Here is a 15682-nt window from a genome sequence, read left to right on the forward strand (position 1 = left end):
TTAAGAGTATAACATTTTTTCCCCATTTGGTGGTAACTAGTGGGAATAAACCTAAAAACTCAATCCTCCACTGGTGACAACATGCATTTTGATAATCAGTAGACCATGATGATTCTAACGATACCCCTTATCGGTATAAACTTTTTCAGTCCTACTAAAGTTGCTACTCTTCAACTTGGCCTCTCCAGTCTCCACTATATTCTCTATATTAGTACTAGTGGTGCTTTCAAGTATGAAATGCACCGCGGTACAGTACATAGTTCTTAAACTAGAATCGATGAAAAAAATTAAACAATTGTAAAATGTCAATTACTTTTAATTTTAGTCAAACAAATGCGTAATAATATATGCAGGCTTACTGCTTAACCGAGACGTTACGTGTAATAGCGACGCGGGCCGGGAAGACACAAAAGTTTATGCACACGCATGTCACTACTATTATTATTCTAGATCTTTAGAAAGTACTGTAATGAAGTCGGTATCACGACTAGCCAAATAAATGAATGGTTGTAATTATTACGTAGGTACTTCGCGGCCCACACATGTGACACGTATCAGCTAACCGGCGCACCTGTAACAGGCACAGTAGAAAACCGACAGCTAGGAGAATGTAAACTTTAAATACAATTATGTAATTAGCTATCAGGTTTCTTAGATTGCTTTATGCTGAGATAATACAAAAAAAATGTATTCTTTTATAATAATAGATCTCAATAACAAACATAGGTATCATAATTGCAAAAATTATCACAGCCTGTTATACTACCTAATACAAAAATATAATTTAGCGGTCGATGTACGGTTTTATTCATCAATCAATGGTATTTATCTCAGCATGAGAAGCTACCGATGTTCTACTGTACTTATTAGTTATAATAATTGTTTATAAACAAGACGTTGATGTCAAAGTTATTACACAACAAAGAATCCATCGCCAGAAACCGCTACCTTATGGTAGCCAAATGTTTACATATTTATGAAAATAAGAGCCTTTTCTGCATCAAAAAATGTCCTTATAAAATTACATTACATACGAAAAATATAAAAAGCAAGTATCCTAACAAAAGAAGTCTACGTCGAATGTATTTTCAGATGTGTTAGATAATTAATAATGGCTGCAAATCGAAATTAAACGTTTATATAAAAGTATATCACAGTAATTTATTTGTCAGCCCATTTTTTTTAATGAGAGATCGAAGAAAATCTTCCAGTGATAAATAGGTATAAACATTTCCTATAATATTCTAGATAAGTTTTATCGTCTTTGTAGTTTAACATATTTACTAAAACAATATTTGCAACAGATTAATGCAAGGAACCATATGATATGATATGACACGTTTAAATGATAAAAGGCAGACATAAAGGCAGCGTTACAGGCTACGGAAAATGACGATAAGGCGGAGTGCTCTACAAAAAAATAAACGAGTAGTGAGCGGTAGAGGATCGCGGTGATGAGTCATAGGTACATACCTAGACGTCTGGCACGAATAAGGGCTTTGTACATCGGTTTTCGATTTATACCTCGTTGTCAAATAAAAAAAAATACATATTTGATGAAAAGTATCGCATAGCAAGATTATGTCCTAGGGTGGTCTAAGGCTACATTATTTTTGTAATTCCACCCAGACCAGAGGGAAACTCCATCCGGCTTTGACTCAGACCAATCCCCAACCGGGCGGTGCAGCGGACACAGCTAGTCTACCAAAACGTAAAGGTACTTATGAAAGCCCATATCCGTGGCATAACAAATCTAGGTGTAGGAACAGTGAAACGGAGGGGTACTAGGCGACGTGCGACAGTGCCATCTGCAACGCCTCCTTGTGCTCATTGCTCAGCTGCACCAGGCACGAGTTGAACAGTTCAGCATTGCTCTGTAAACAAATCATTCACATTAGGTACTGAACGTTTTAGTTGCAGTGCCCTTACAGGGTTTATAGCTGATCAGAATTATTATGTAACACCTTATTATGTACCTATGAAGGCAATAAATGACTGAATATCGAAACATATCACTGGCCCAACATTACAGAGTTTTATGTTTCACTTTTATCGAACTGAAATTTGAACATTGCCATAGTGACAGTAAGTCGAATTTAAATTATCTTGAAAATGTAACATAGAACTTTGTAATATTGAGCGAGCGATAGATTTCAAATAAATAATTTAAAAAATCGGCCAAAGGCATGTCGGGCCATGCTCAATGTAGTATATAACTGTAACTACGAAACCTAGTTACCATTCTCCTAACCCATGTCTAACCTGTCAAAAATGACAATATGGCGGACGAATGTTTGAAATGTCGCCGTATTTCAGAATTATATTGCTTAATATTTAGTTTTTTCTTGCCAAGTGTAATGAAAAACATTGTGTGTAACTCCGGGGGTAAGAAAATTGCAAACTCGGGTCTTTAATATCCTTCAGCCTACGGCTGTCGGGAATAAAAGCCGTCGTCTCCAAAATTTCACTTACCCCTCCCACGTTGCACAATGTACTATTTTTGCAATAACCCAAAAACCGATCATGTACGCTGTCATTGAAAGTATTTATTAAGCTCTTGTTTCACGATTCTTTTTTCATATTTTTTGGACCCATGGTTCAAAAGTTAGAGGGGGGGGGGAGGGGGTTGGGTTTATTTAGAGCGATTATTTCCGAAAATAATAGCAATTCTAATTCTCTTTGTCTACGAAGTATCAAATGCCGGACGTCAAAAACATTGTCATTCCTGATGTAAACTTTTAACCTCTTTTTAACCGCCGTAGGGGATTAATTTTCAAACGCGTTGAAATCACTTGTATTCTTATATGTTTATTAATACAATAGAATACACATAATAAATTAGTATGTATATTGTAAAGAAAATATCTATGCCTATTTACAAAGTTTCAACTTTCAACACCTTACGGGAGGATTTTTACCGTTTGAACGCCACAGACGGCAATTGACGTCAACGCAAAATCGTGACTACGACGCCAAAGACGGCATTTGACGTCGATCGTTTTTTGATGATAATCTACTGAAAAACACCCCACTTTTAGGTTGGCATTATTTATTCACAAAACTAAAGAACCGTGTCCCAGATAAATAGTATAGGTACTGGGCCATGACGCGTCCCGAAGTAACTTATATATCATTAGATAGTGCATAGCCTATATCGATAGAATATATCGTTCTTATGAGCGTATTTGGTGGGCATACCTTGTTAGCAAAAAAGTCTACTGCCTTATGATAGGGCGGCAGAAACCCATTTCATTTGTAAAAATATCGCCTGTAATTTATCTGTAAAATATTAAAACATTGTATTCATACTTTTCAAATGCCAGATTCAGTGTTTTTTTAACATTTTAAATGTTTGACTTTGGCCATAATTCAATTTAAATGGAAATCCTCACCGCCACGCGCAACAAATTATTATTCACAATAATATATATGAGTGCCTATTTTAAAGTGATACTTTTTAGAATGAGGAATAAATGAGCTATAGTTCGTTTTTTTAGCATTAGAAAGAACTTCGCAGAAGTAAGCTTGTGGTTCCAAATCCAGCACTTTTAGCGGTAATAATTTGAAGTAAATTATATGTATTGACCATGCTACATTAGATAATTCAATAATTATTAACAATTAAAGAGCCTGATAAAAACTGCACGCTTGCTTCTGTGGAGTTCTTTCTATTGCTAAAAAAAACGAACTATAAATTGTACAATTTAGCTTATTTATTCCTTTTTATTTATTTAGTACAAATCGACACACTGTGATTTAAAGGCAAAATTGTCCTAAAAAAATACATATAATTTTCATTTATTGTGCAAAAATCCGTTTCTTTGTATGAAAAGGTATAACGATTATTTCAAAAATGAATTCCTCGTCCCTAAATTATACAAAAACGATACATAACTTGCCCTAGTTGCTAAAAGCATGAAGAAATATAGCATAGATTAGACCTGGGGAGCCGACCATTTCCCCTCTTCCCTTCTTTTTGGTACACGGTACGATCTCGTGCGAGATGGCGCCTTACAAATTTCTAAAAAAGTTTTTGACACGTTTCTCGAATACGACGCACGTATGATAAGAAAAACCTGTTCAAATCAATTATCTACATATGGGAATAGAACTAGAGCATAAAAACTATCGCTTCCGATGCGTATTTAATTTACAATAAGGAAAAGAAATTTTCATAACAATCTTCATTTTACGACATCGGCCATTTCTCGGCAACTCTCGGTTGCTTTCGTTTGGCGGTGCTACAGATTAGACCAAATAATCCGTACACACACATCACTGGCTCAGTGACCCAAAGAGGATCTTGGCCTCTGACACAAGAGAGCGCCACTCTGCCCTATTCTGCGCCACTTCACGCCAGTTGGGTATTCCGAGGGCGGACAGGTCTTTTTGGGCTTCGTCACTCCAGCGGTATCTGGGACGCCCCGACGGACGTTTTCCGCCCGGGTGCCCCACATACGCTCTTCTCACAGCACGATCCTCCCCCATCCTCTCCAGGTGACCGAGCCAGCGGAGTCGTGTGGCTTTGATCTCGCCAATTATATTGGGCATCGCAACAAGCTCCTCTAGCTCCCTATTTTTCCTTCGCCTCCAAGTCCCATCTTCCTCTCTGATAGGCCCCAGAATCTTCCGCCAGATTTTCCTCTCCGCCACTAAGAGCTTGCTCTCTTCTTTCTGAGTCAGCGTCCAAGCTTCACACCCATACATCAAAATTGGTCTAATTACAGTCTTGTAGACTCGAATCTTGGTCGGTCTACTGATCAGCTTGGACACTAAGACTCGATGGAGCGCTGCCGAGCATCTTAGGGCGTTTTGGATTCGGATATCTATCTCTTCCTCCCTTCGGTTGGTATCAGTTACTGTGCAACCAAGGTACCTAAAAAGATCCACACCTTTGTAGGTGGTTGCTCCGACTACTAGGTCTTCTCTTTTCACTCTGGTGTTCTTGTACCTTTTCATTTGGAGATATTCAGTTTTCTGGTGATTGATTCTGAGACCTATCTTCTCCCCTTCCTGCTCCACAATTCTAGCCATGGCTTCCAGATCCCTTTTGTTTTGAGCCAATAACCCCAGGTCATCAGCATAGCCAATGATCTTATGTCTGCCGTTCAACTCTACACCCCCATCATACATAAGCAAATAATCCGTAAGTTAAAGTAAACTAAATTATGTTTGTCATGTTGGTATACAGGTATTTCTGAGTTTTTTTACACGAAGTAAAATAAAAAGTGCTGTCAACCTCAACCTTAGTCTATAGAGCCCATACGAGTGATTTATGTCATAATATGACTTATAATTCTTATCAATCAAAGTAATTACTATATTATAATTATCAATTTGTATTTTGTTGTTTTAAATTTATTTTTGAGTTATATTATTCAGATTGACTTTCACGGCTTCGGCAAACATTGCCATTCGTCCGGGGAACGGGCTAAGAATGCTGAGATGAGATAAAAATACAAAGTTGATAGTAAGTTATGTAGGTAGATTAAAGTGCATGTTCAGATATTATTGAGCGACCTGATAAAAATAAGCAAATGTACAGTCAGCAGTCAGCCAAATATCGTAATATAATTTTGTTGACATAGAAATAAGGATGTGGTCCGATATAGTGGCGAAATATTGAGAGACAAAAGCGGCTAAATTCAGTGGTGGCTCGGACACTTAGAGAGAATGGGAGAGGATCGTGCCGTGAAGAGAGCGCAGGTACTTGGGACAACAAAATGGGAGACGCCCGAGTGGACGTCCTAGGTACCGCTGAAACGACGTAGTTGCTCAAGACCTGCTCAACCTCGGCCATGGCGACTGGCGAGAGCTATCGCAACACCGAGAGGACTAGACTACCTATGTTTGTATGAAAAGGCGATTTAAGGGCGGTGGTCGTCCATATTCGTCTTAAGGCGAAAATTAATCTAATGAACGTTTTTGCAACTAGGCTTATAAGAACAAATAATAATTTTATCTTGAAACAAGTTTTAAATAAATACGTGTAGATGAAATAACACAGGGCAAGTGCGATTCGGACTCGCGCACGAAGGGTTCCGTACCATAATGCAAAAAAAAACGGAAAAAACATGCAAAAAAAAAAAACGGTCACCCATCCAAGTACTGACCACGCCCGACGTTGCTTAACTTTGGTCAAAAATCACGTTTGTTGTATGGGAGCCCCACTTAAATCTTTCTTTTATTCTGTTTTTAGTATTTGTTGTTATAGCGGCAACAGAAATACGTCATCTGTGAAAATTTCAACTGTCTAGCTATCACGGTTCGTGAGATACAGCCTGGTGACAGACAGACAGACGGACGGACGGACGGACGGATGGATGGACGGACGGACGGACGGACGGACGGACAGCGAAGTCTTAGTAATAGGGTCCCGTTTTACCCTTTGGGTACGGAACCCTAAAAATACAATCTTGCCTTTTATCAAATCACATCATTTTTTGACAAATTTGCGATTTGAGTTATCCAAATAACGGCTACAAATAAGAAATCCCTATCACAGTTTTAAACCATGGCAGGGTTGAATACATAATAATGTCGGTATTTAACTAAACATAAGACGAACTCTTTATTTCATTTACGCGAGCGGAGCTGCGGGCCCGTCTAGTATTTTATAAGATTTGAGAGTATTCATAAAGAATCTTCAGATATATAAACGACAATTAAGCCACCAGTATTGGGTTGCCTATAATCATATACTCACTTCAATTAACAATGAAACTATTTCTCCGTGAATGTACTCTTAAACCCCTATCCGTTAGTATGCGATTCATTAATGGACGCATCATGGCCCAAATCGGGACACGGTTCTTTTACCCCCGTGGCGTCAGTGGCACGGCAAATGGATGCGCCGTTTGGCGTTCAAAAGTTTAAAAACGCTGGTTTTCTTTTTCTTCTATTTTAATGAAATACCCTTTTATGAAGTTTTTAATTCCTAGCTTAAAATAAAAGTTGAACTCCATACAAACATTCATCCCCTTTTTAACCCCCTTAGGGGTTGAATTTTTCAAAATCGATGCTTATTTCTTATACCCATTATTAGTGCAGTGTAATCTGATGTGCAAAATACAAACAAACTAGCTTTTGTAGTTTTGGCTGGGCGTTGATGAGTCAGTCAGGACACTCGGGACACACGCATTTATATGTATAAGTATCTCTCAAAAATCTCAAAATAAAGTCTTTGTATTATAGTATTACTTTGGTTAACAATAAAAAAAGAATAAGGCATAGATTTTGCTGACCTGAATTTGCCTTAGTAGGGCAACCATTTGCGCATAAACAGGGTTGTCATCGGGCACGGCGTCCCGTAAGAAGGCCTCGGCTAGCAGAGCGATGACCCGCTGCGGCGCGTCGGGCGCTTCCAGCGCCGGGTGCCCGCTGGCGGCCAGCTCGCACAGCAGCGAGTACACGTGCGGCGCTTCCTCCGTGTCCTCTACAACTGGCAGCCATGTTAACCTAGAATTTATAGTTTTCTTTGTTACAATTGATTTGGTCTCTTGTCATTTGATTACACATATTTTACATGCACATTTTAATTTATTGAAGTCTAAAATCGAGTATTCTAATAATTAAATAGATAAAATAAAAAGTGATGGGAATAAAAAAAAACCGTTTAAACTTACCAATGCCTGATAATTTCATCCCTGTTAATTTTAGAATGATTGTATTTGATTATTTTGGTGACCGCAGATATAGCGTTTTCGGTTGCGTTAACTTTTTCAACAGAGCGGGCGTCGGGCTCGGCGACAATAGCTGCGAGTTGCGGTACTGCCCGAGCACACGCGTCTGCGAACTGTGGGCCACCAAACTGCGCTAGCACCCCGCAACCGTATGCCGCCGCTTGCCGTACTTCCGCCTCCGCAGAGCAGAGACCATTAAGCATCGGCTCGAGAAAAATGTCTTGGTACTTCACACATGCTGGACCTGAGACAGGGGCAACGTCAAACATAAACAGAAGTATTTGTTAAAGGAATATCACATAACAGGTATGTATATGTAATCACATGTTGAAGAAAGCATACCTCCGAACTCGATGACGTCATCGAATATACAAATAGCCCATTGGCGGTCGGAGTACGGGCGGCCGGGCGCCATGAGCCCCACCAGGTGCGGCAGGAGTGTGTCTAGGTGCGGGAAGAATCCCTCGCGGTACGCGGAGAGCAACGCGTGCAGGACGTCGGCCACGCGTGACAGCCCGTATACATCCTCGTTGTCCTCGTCGGCTAGTTGCTCTTCTACCACCTGCCATGTTGAACATCATTTAATTGCCATCTTTACTTACACGGAATTACACGGTTCAAATGATGTTGACAATCACAACTAATTAACCTTTCGTATTCCTCTGTCAAAACTAGCTGAATTAGTAACCTTGGAAGTTTTAAATTATTCCAAGCGATTGATACGGATACAACAAGCAAGTGACAAGGCATACGAAAGGTTTAAGGTAATGCCAGTAGAGTGATACAAATGTACTTAAGACAAACTGTATTTTTTATTTAGTGTTCTTTTTTGTATGAACTAAAAAAACTGGCCAAGTGTGTGTCGGGCCACGTTCATTACCTTATTACGATATATATATACCACAGAAAACATCCATGGCTCAGAAACAAAAAAATGTGATGTATACCTCGTCATAATCTTCGTCCGCACGCTTTTGTCTACGTTCTGTGGCGCGCTCAAAATGCTCGGTTAACAATTTATTGAGGATGCGAAGCACTTCTGCCATTGTGTCTTCACCAAGACAACCAGTACCCAACAGTTCTATGCACTGTAACAAATATGCAATGATTTAACTCTTTTCCCATCTCCAAGTTTTATTTTCTTCAAATTAGTTTGATAAACCAACCTTGGCCAAGCTGTTAAGAAGTTCGACTTGTACTTCTTGCTCTGGTTCAGAATCAATAGCCTTAAGCAGTTCTGGCAGAATGTAAGCCCACATGCCCTCTATATACTGATGTCCCCTGATGCGCGCGCACTCCAGCAAGTAGGGCAAAGATTCGGCGGCCGCCGTGCGCACTCCGTCATGGAAGTAGAACTTCAACATCGGCACCATTAGTTTGACGACGTCCTCGGCGTACTCGGCAAACGCTTCCTTCAGCTCGCGAGCGTAACACACGAGCATGTCGCACGCGGAGGCTTTATCTTCAAGCCCTGGGACCATTTAATAACTAATTATGCATATAAAAATACATTTAATTAAAAAAAAGCAGAGCAGTACAAGGTAACGTAATAAAATTTAATGCATATATGATTTTAATTTATGTTTAAATGTATAGAGGGCTACTATCTGACTTCCATCCTATGAAGGTTGGCGTTAGCGAAATCCTCTAATTGATATTGCATATCTTGGCAGTGACACACCTCGAAACTAAAGTGTGCACGTAACAATATGCCCGCCTTAAGAAGAACACGGGTGAGTTGAGTACCTGCAGTTTTGATGCCAAAGTTTTGCTGCTCCCCAAGGGAGATGAAGTGCCAGTCTAGGTTGCCCTCGATGGTCTCGAGGTCGTCGTTGTCGAGTAGCGCCACCTCCGGCTTCATGGCCGCCGTGCGCATCACTGGTTCCATCACCATGGGCAGGTACTGGGCGAAGTTCTTGCCTACAATTAACAATATGTTTACTTCAGTTTTTTAATTATAAACATGGTGTAATAGAAAAGTGAAAAGTTTTATATACCCATAATTCTGCAAATGCGTGACCAAGCTGAAATAAGGAATGAGGTCTGTGGGTCATCAGCAGGCAGCTGCTCGCCTTCAGTGTGGGTCTTCAGAAGGAGATCCATTACATCAGAAGCATCCGCTAAGAACTTTTCTTCACCTACAGCCAAACCTGTGATGCCAGAATGTTATAAGTCAAGAAGGTTACATCTAGATTTCAAAAGGCGCATGGGGCAGCAATGCCCACTCAGTGACAACCAAAACTACCAGTAAGGTTCACTGGGGCTCTGATGTGCTAATGAGCGTGAGATTCCTGACACGTGAGAGCCATTGGCACACTGACATTGCAAAGATTAACAAAAATTACATAGGTAATTAACTATAAAACAATGAATATCATTGACATCTTACCAATAAGACTAACACATTCAATGGTTTTTCCTCGAAGCATCTTCAGCTCTGCAGTGGTCGCATTAGCGATAATATATTTAAGGCACGGCATGAAACGGTCATAATACGGCACGAAATCTTTCTCTACTGTGTCAGCAATAGAGGCAATTGTAGTCACAATTTGTTCAAGCACGAGTTTTCTGCCGTGTTCAATCAACTGAAACAGAATTCTTAGCTTTGTATTATATTACTAATGATATCATAATAGTGATTTTCTCAAATAAATGCGTGGAAATTCAGACTAAAAACCGCGGCATGTGACGCGCTGCTCAAGCTCATTTTCCTTGGTCGTCAATATTTTACGAAAATACATATCTAAAACGCCCGCGATATTATGTTACGTAGCCAATAGGTATGAACGATGATTGACTTAGTTGGTAGCTTCAGTACCGAAAATAATGATGAATATTAGCAATTAAAGTTTACATTTAGGTCTGTTCAAGTAAGATGCATACAGAATTAAATGTTTGTAAACAGTTATAGCGAGTTATCTAAAGAGAAAACTCAGGATTTCTGTCACACTTAATCTACCAGTGCTATGGAAGTGATGCACTTAATAATATTAGTGTATCACTAACGAACACTGGCACAGCTGCAATTGTCAGTATATTTACCTCTTTAAATTTAGCAGTTAAAATTGCCTCCAACTTGTGCATCAATGGATCCAAATACAGAGTTAAAATAGGTTTTGGGCAATCTTCACTGAAGTTAACCAAAGCAGCAGCAGCATGAGCCTGTTTGGAAGGAATTAGTCATTATTTCAAACACTTGCATTATTCACACATTGTAGACTTTGCAAGTGATTTGTTAACAATACCTGTACACGCGGGTTTGCATTGTCGTCGAGCACTGGGAATAGTCCAGGAACCACTTTGTCATGGAATTTCTTCTCAAACACTGGCGCAAAGTCCGTTGACATCTGCCCCACAGCATTACAAGCAGCGTAACGTACGCGAGGATGCTGCAAACAAAAACCTAGGTCATTTCACAAGCAGCATAGTTATTATGTCATAAAATCACAGAATTAACTCAAATAAGCTTACAGGATCGGCCAGGTAGTTGAGTACTGCAGATACAACTTGGTCCAGCATCTGTTCCATTTGCTTGTGACAACCTTCGCCGGCGGAGGAGACCGCCATGAGCGCCGCGTGGCGCCGTCGCCAGTCCTCGGACTGCAGCATCACGGGCACCGCGCTCACAATTAGCCCAAGCATTATCTTACCGCCGAGACCGCAACACATGCGATCTAGTGCCGATTCGGCTACTACGTTGTTGCTGGAATATTAAGAGCTATGTTAATATATCAATATTTATACAACATTTGTGGATACAAATATGCCGTATAAATGTTAGCAAGGGACTGACATCCAAATGAATATGAATCATAAGAATGCTAATTATCTTGTTATTTTAGTTTTTGTAAGATTTTAAAGACTGCACTTTGTAATGCAGTCTATAAAGAAATCTTACATTTGAAGTTTTCACAAAGCTAAAAAAGATGGTTACTTCTCATTGTCGTCGTCAGCGACTTCATCCTCCATGGCCCACTCGGGCTCATCCTCGATCTCGCACATCATCTCCAGCACGAGCGGCGTGAGCATGCGCACCGCCATCGGCACCTGCTTGCGCACCATCGCCGGCGCCGTCTCGCACAGGGTTACCATCACTTCTAGAGCAAGCTGCCTCCATGTATCTTCTTGATCTTTGTCTCCAACCATCTATCAAAAGGAAATATTGTCTATCTTGGTACAACTATATATGCACGCTTTTATAAATAGTTCTCTTTGAAATCTCCTTTTTCTATTTACACATGTAGGATGAGGAAAGGTAAGATTTTTACTAGAGTACACAAACACTTTTGTATATTTTGCTGTTTCTAATCAAAAATTAACAGTATGAAATGCATCAATACATATAAATATAAACGCATAACTTGAACAAAAGAAGCAATTCATAAAGTTCTAGATCACAAACCTTTATGGCCACTTGAGAAATGTTTTCGAGTTGTGGTCGTAGAAATTTTGGTGCAGACTCTGCCAGCTCAATCAACACTTTCAATGCTGAATCATCATCAGCTTTCTCCATTGATTGGACGACAACCTGTAATATATAAATAAGCATAATTTATTTAAAAGCATGAATTGCATGGTTACATTCATATAATAGTTAAAGTAAAATGCAAGTGAGACATACCAGCTTAAAATATCTGTATATTTCATACCTGCATCATTGGATCGAGTAAATCACTTAAATGTTTTTGAATTGCAGGTTCTTTGTCATGCAACAAGATAAAGGCACCAACAGCTTTCACAGCCTGCACCCTGAGAGCCTCTGTCTCAGTGGGCTGCAATGCCGTGAATAGCATCCTCTTGATGGCATCCAAATTTTGGTTTTGTAGATTTCCAAATACTCCAGGCACTGAACTGTAATATTGTTTATAAATTAATAACACACTAATATTTCTCTTACAAAGTAAGCATGTGTTTGACGAAGTATTCAAGTACTAGCTAAGATCAGATGGCACTGAGAGAGACACATTATTTAACATGTATTGCAAAGCATGTTGCATTGGAGCTGGGACACACCTAGTTGCTACTTTCGAAGGTGCCCCTTGCTGCCTTATAGAGACAAAAAATGTTCTTTGTAAGCCTGTTTTTCTTATTCTTTGGTTTTACTGATGTTTCACAGCTTCCTGAGACATCAGGTCAGGACCTCCAAGGGGATCCATATTATATCAATTGTTTATAAGAAGAACATATGTATTTGGTTGAGCAACTTACGTGAACATTCGAATGCCCGCCTCTTTCATGTTAGAGTCTTGTGCATTAGCACATGTGAACATAAACTGTAGGAATTCAGGCCATTGGTTTGCCCCATCATCGTCAAGATGGCTTCTGGCCAATTCAGACACTACATCACATATCTGGAAAAACAATCTTAATAAGGTTTGTTCTTAATATAGTCCTCATTAGAATACTCTTGTACAGTATCAGACCAGTGTGATTCATACATAGCCAAAGTATGAGTCAGCAACACTTATAAACCGCTATTATTACCTTGATCAATTTGGAATATTAATTGAATGGTCAATTACATAGGAATCAAATCTTAATTTATATTAAGTAAGAACATAAAAACTACAGATGGCAGATTTGGTGTAACTCACTTTTCGGCGTAACTGTTGGCTGAGATCCATTTGTATAGTGAGAAGGAGTTGTTCTCTGAGCAGCTTTTGCTGTTCAAATGGCAGCTTCGGGAAGAAGTCAAAGAAGTCTGCGCTGAAGAGTCGCCGCAGCAACACGGCTGCGGTTTGGCGGCCTTCTTCACTGACATCGCCATTTTGTATAGCGCCCACCAAATACACTACTTTTGTCTCAGTTGCGATATTGTTGTATGCTTCCTACACCACAAACAGATATTACTTTTTTAGTTCATTCAATGGATAAAATTAAAAATTTAATTTTAGATTTTTCTTTAAGAATAATTATCAGCATATTACTATGTTGGAAACAAATGTAGTATGATACACTGCTATTCAAAACTGACATTTAGCAACTCTATGTAACTCATCAGTAATTTTCAAAGTAGTGCTGCTATGTACAGTCAACAATTAGCAACTACACATACATGAATTCCACTGCTTTAAACCACACATAAACATAACCATTTTTTTTGCTGTACCACTGATATACATTTTATGACACCTTGTGATGAATGCAATGCCTCACAAGTATTATATGTATGCAATGTGTGTATGTGTTATATGTATAAATGTTAGCAAGGGACTGACATCCAAATGAATATGAATCATAAGGAAGCTAATAATCTTGTTAGTTACTTTCTGTAAGATTTTCAAGACTACACTGCAATAGCTTAGTGCAGCCTACAAAGAAAACTTACATGTTTTACAGAGCTAAAACAAATAAAGGACGATCACCTATACTAGCACTATGTTGTCACTAAACCCTGGGTTGAACATCAATTAACAGGCAATATCCCATTTCTAAGGGCAGTAAAAAGTATGGAAAATAGTGTGCAAATGTTCAATGATGGAGGCAATTTATATTTTTTCCAGACATTACATAAAATATATAAAAAATTCACTGGGACATGTTAAAGGCAATAAGGGGACTGAATGCTTTAACACTAACCCCAACTAGATGAAAAATAGAAATGAATAATAATATTATTTCAATCCATAGAATGGTATACTATTCACTTTTTCTACAATAGTACCAATGCCTGCTGTTACTGGTTCATGGGTGTTTATTATATTGTTGCGCCTGTGAACGGGTTCCAGCAGGTGTTCTTTGGACTTTGACTTAGGACAACTTATTAAAGTTTTTATTTTTTTTTGTTTTTACTTTCATTTAAATGTTTTATCATCTTTTAACCCATCTGTGTTTCATGAATAAAATAAATAAATTTCTTGTCTAGTAGCCACAATGCAAGTTTTATTTAATTTTACATTGCAATTACTAATTTTTGTTTTATTATACTGAGTCATCAGGAATATAGGTGTAGTATAAACATAGAATATGCATTTGATTTCTCTAATATTGCCCTTAAATAAGGCACTTCTAATATAAATCAAAGGTTTCATTTACATAAGCATTTAAATAATGCTAAAAATGTGGTGAAAGACATGCAGCCCAGGCACATAAAATAATTTACAAGAGTTAATGTGTAAGAAGATAATTTCAAGATATTTATAGGTACAATTAGTCCAATATTTCTATTGGGCAAACGCTTTTCATAACGCTTACAGAAGTTTTTAAACACCAGCTCTTAACTGGCTTTCCTGTGGAAGTTGACGCCACGCGTATAATAAGTAACTGTTGGAACAATTAAACAGATAATCGGGTGCAAGGCAAGGGAAAAAAGATATTTTCATCATGAACACAAAGTGCAACTATCATGCAGTAATTAAAGACAAAGTTTGGTTAGACTACGAGAACGTGCAAAAATCCTCCATGACCACGTTTTGACACGAGGCTGTGACTGCCAGTCGAGTTAACTAGCAAATATATTGATATATAAGTAGTGTTAACTGAGAGAATGCATTTATCTCTGTAAATTTAAGTTGAAACATACCTCTGCTTGGGATCGAATGTCATTATCTGTAGAGAGTAATGTATTTAATAACTGGTAAAATTGCGCTTGATCTCCAGCCATGTTGCGCCTCAAAAGAAAAGGCCCGTTCTTTTTTCTTTAAAAAATATGTGGCCAATAAATATAACGTGTTGCCAGTGCTTTAAAATAAAAACCTAAAATGGAATGTCTATGGTAGAATTGCCCGAAGTAGAAGTAATGGCTCCTCTACACTCTCGGCGTGGATCGTAGATCGTGTGCGGATCTTAGGCCGTAACAGACTATCGCACCGCAACGCGACCTTGAAGCGGTTCTAGGAATAGCTCGTACTGGCGTGGGCTTCCACCAAGGGCCCAACGTTTTCTGTTCTCTTTCACGGCGCAGCAACTAGTATCATTTCTCTCTCCTCGCTCTTTTAAAAATGCCGTTTGTGAAAAAAGGACAACCATACTGTTGACAAGATGGACTTCAAATCAAGTGT

At 38.9% G+C, this 15682-nt stretch overlaps 1 protein-coding gene across 1 annotated transcript; it reads right to left on the minus strand.

The window, feature by feature from the left end:
* Positions 1–301: 301 nt before the first annotated feature.
* LOC134804728 (importin-5) lies at positions 302–15358 on the minus strand. The gene is made up of 18 exons (XM_063777924.1): positions 15205–15358; positions 13277–13510; positions 12891–13033; positions 12332–12533; positions 12085–12210; positions 11617–11828; positions 11154–11385; positions 10928–11071; positions 10725–10844; positions 10072–10267; positions 9680–9832; positions 9429–9602; positions 8849–9153; positions 8630–8770; positions 8025–8244; positions 7626–7926; positions 7245–7458; positions 302–1874 (listed from the first exon to the last, which is right to left on the minus strand). Exons 1-18 carry the CDS (start codon positions 15283–15285, stop codon positions 1785–1787), a joined length of 3288 nt encoding a protein of 1095 aa, XP_063633994.1. The 5' UTR covers positions 15286–15358; the 3' UTR covers positions 302–1784.
* Between the last annotated feature and the right edge of the window lie 324 nt (positions 15359–15682).

Source organism: Cydia splendana, chromosome Z, assembly GCF_910591565.1.
Source record: "Cydia splendana chromosome Z, ilCydSple1.2, whole genome shotgun sequence".
Classification (NCBI taxonomy): Eukaryota; Metazoa; Arthropoda; class Insecta; order Lepidoptera; family Tortricidae; genus Cydia; species Cydia splendana.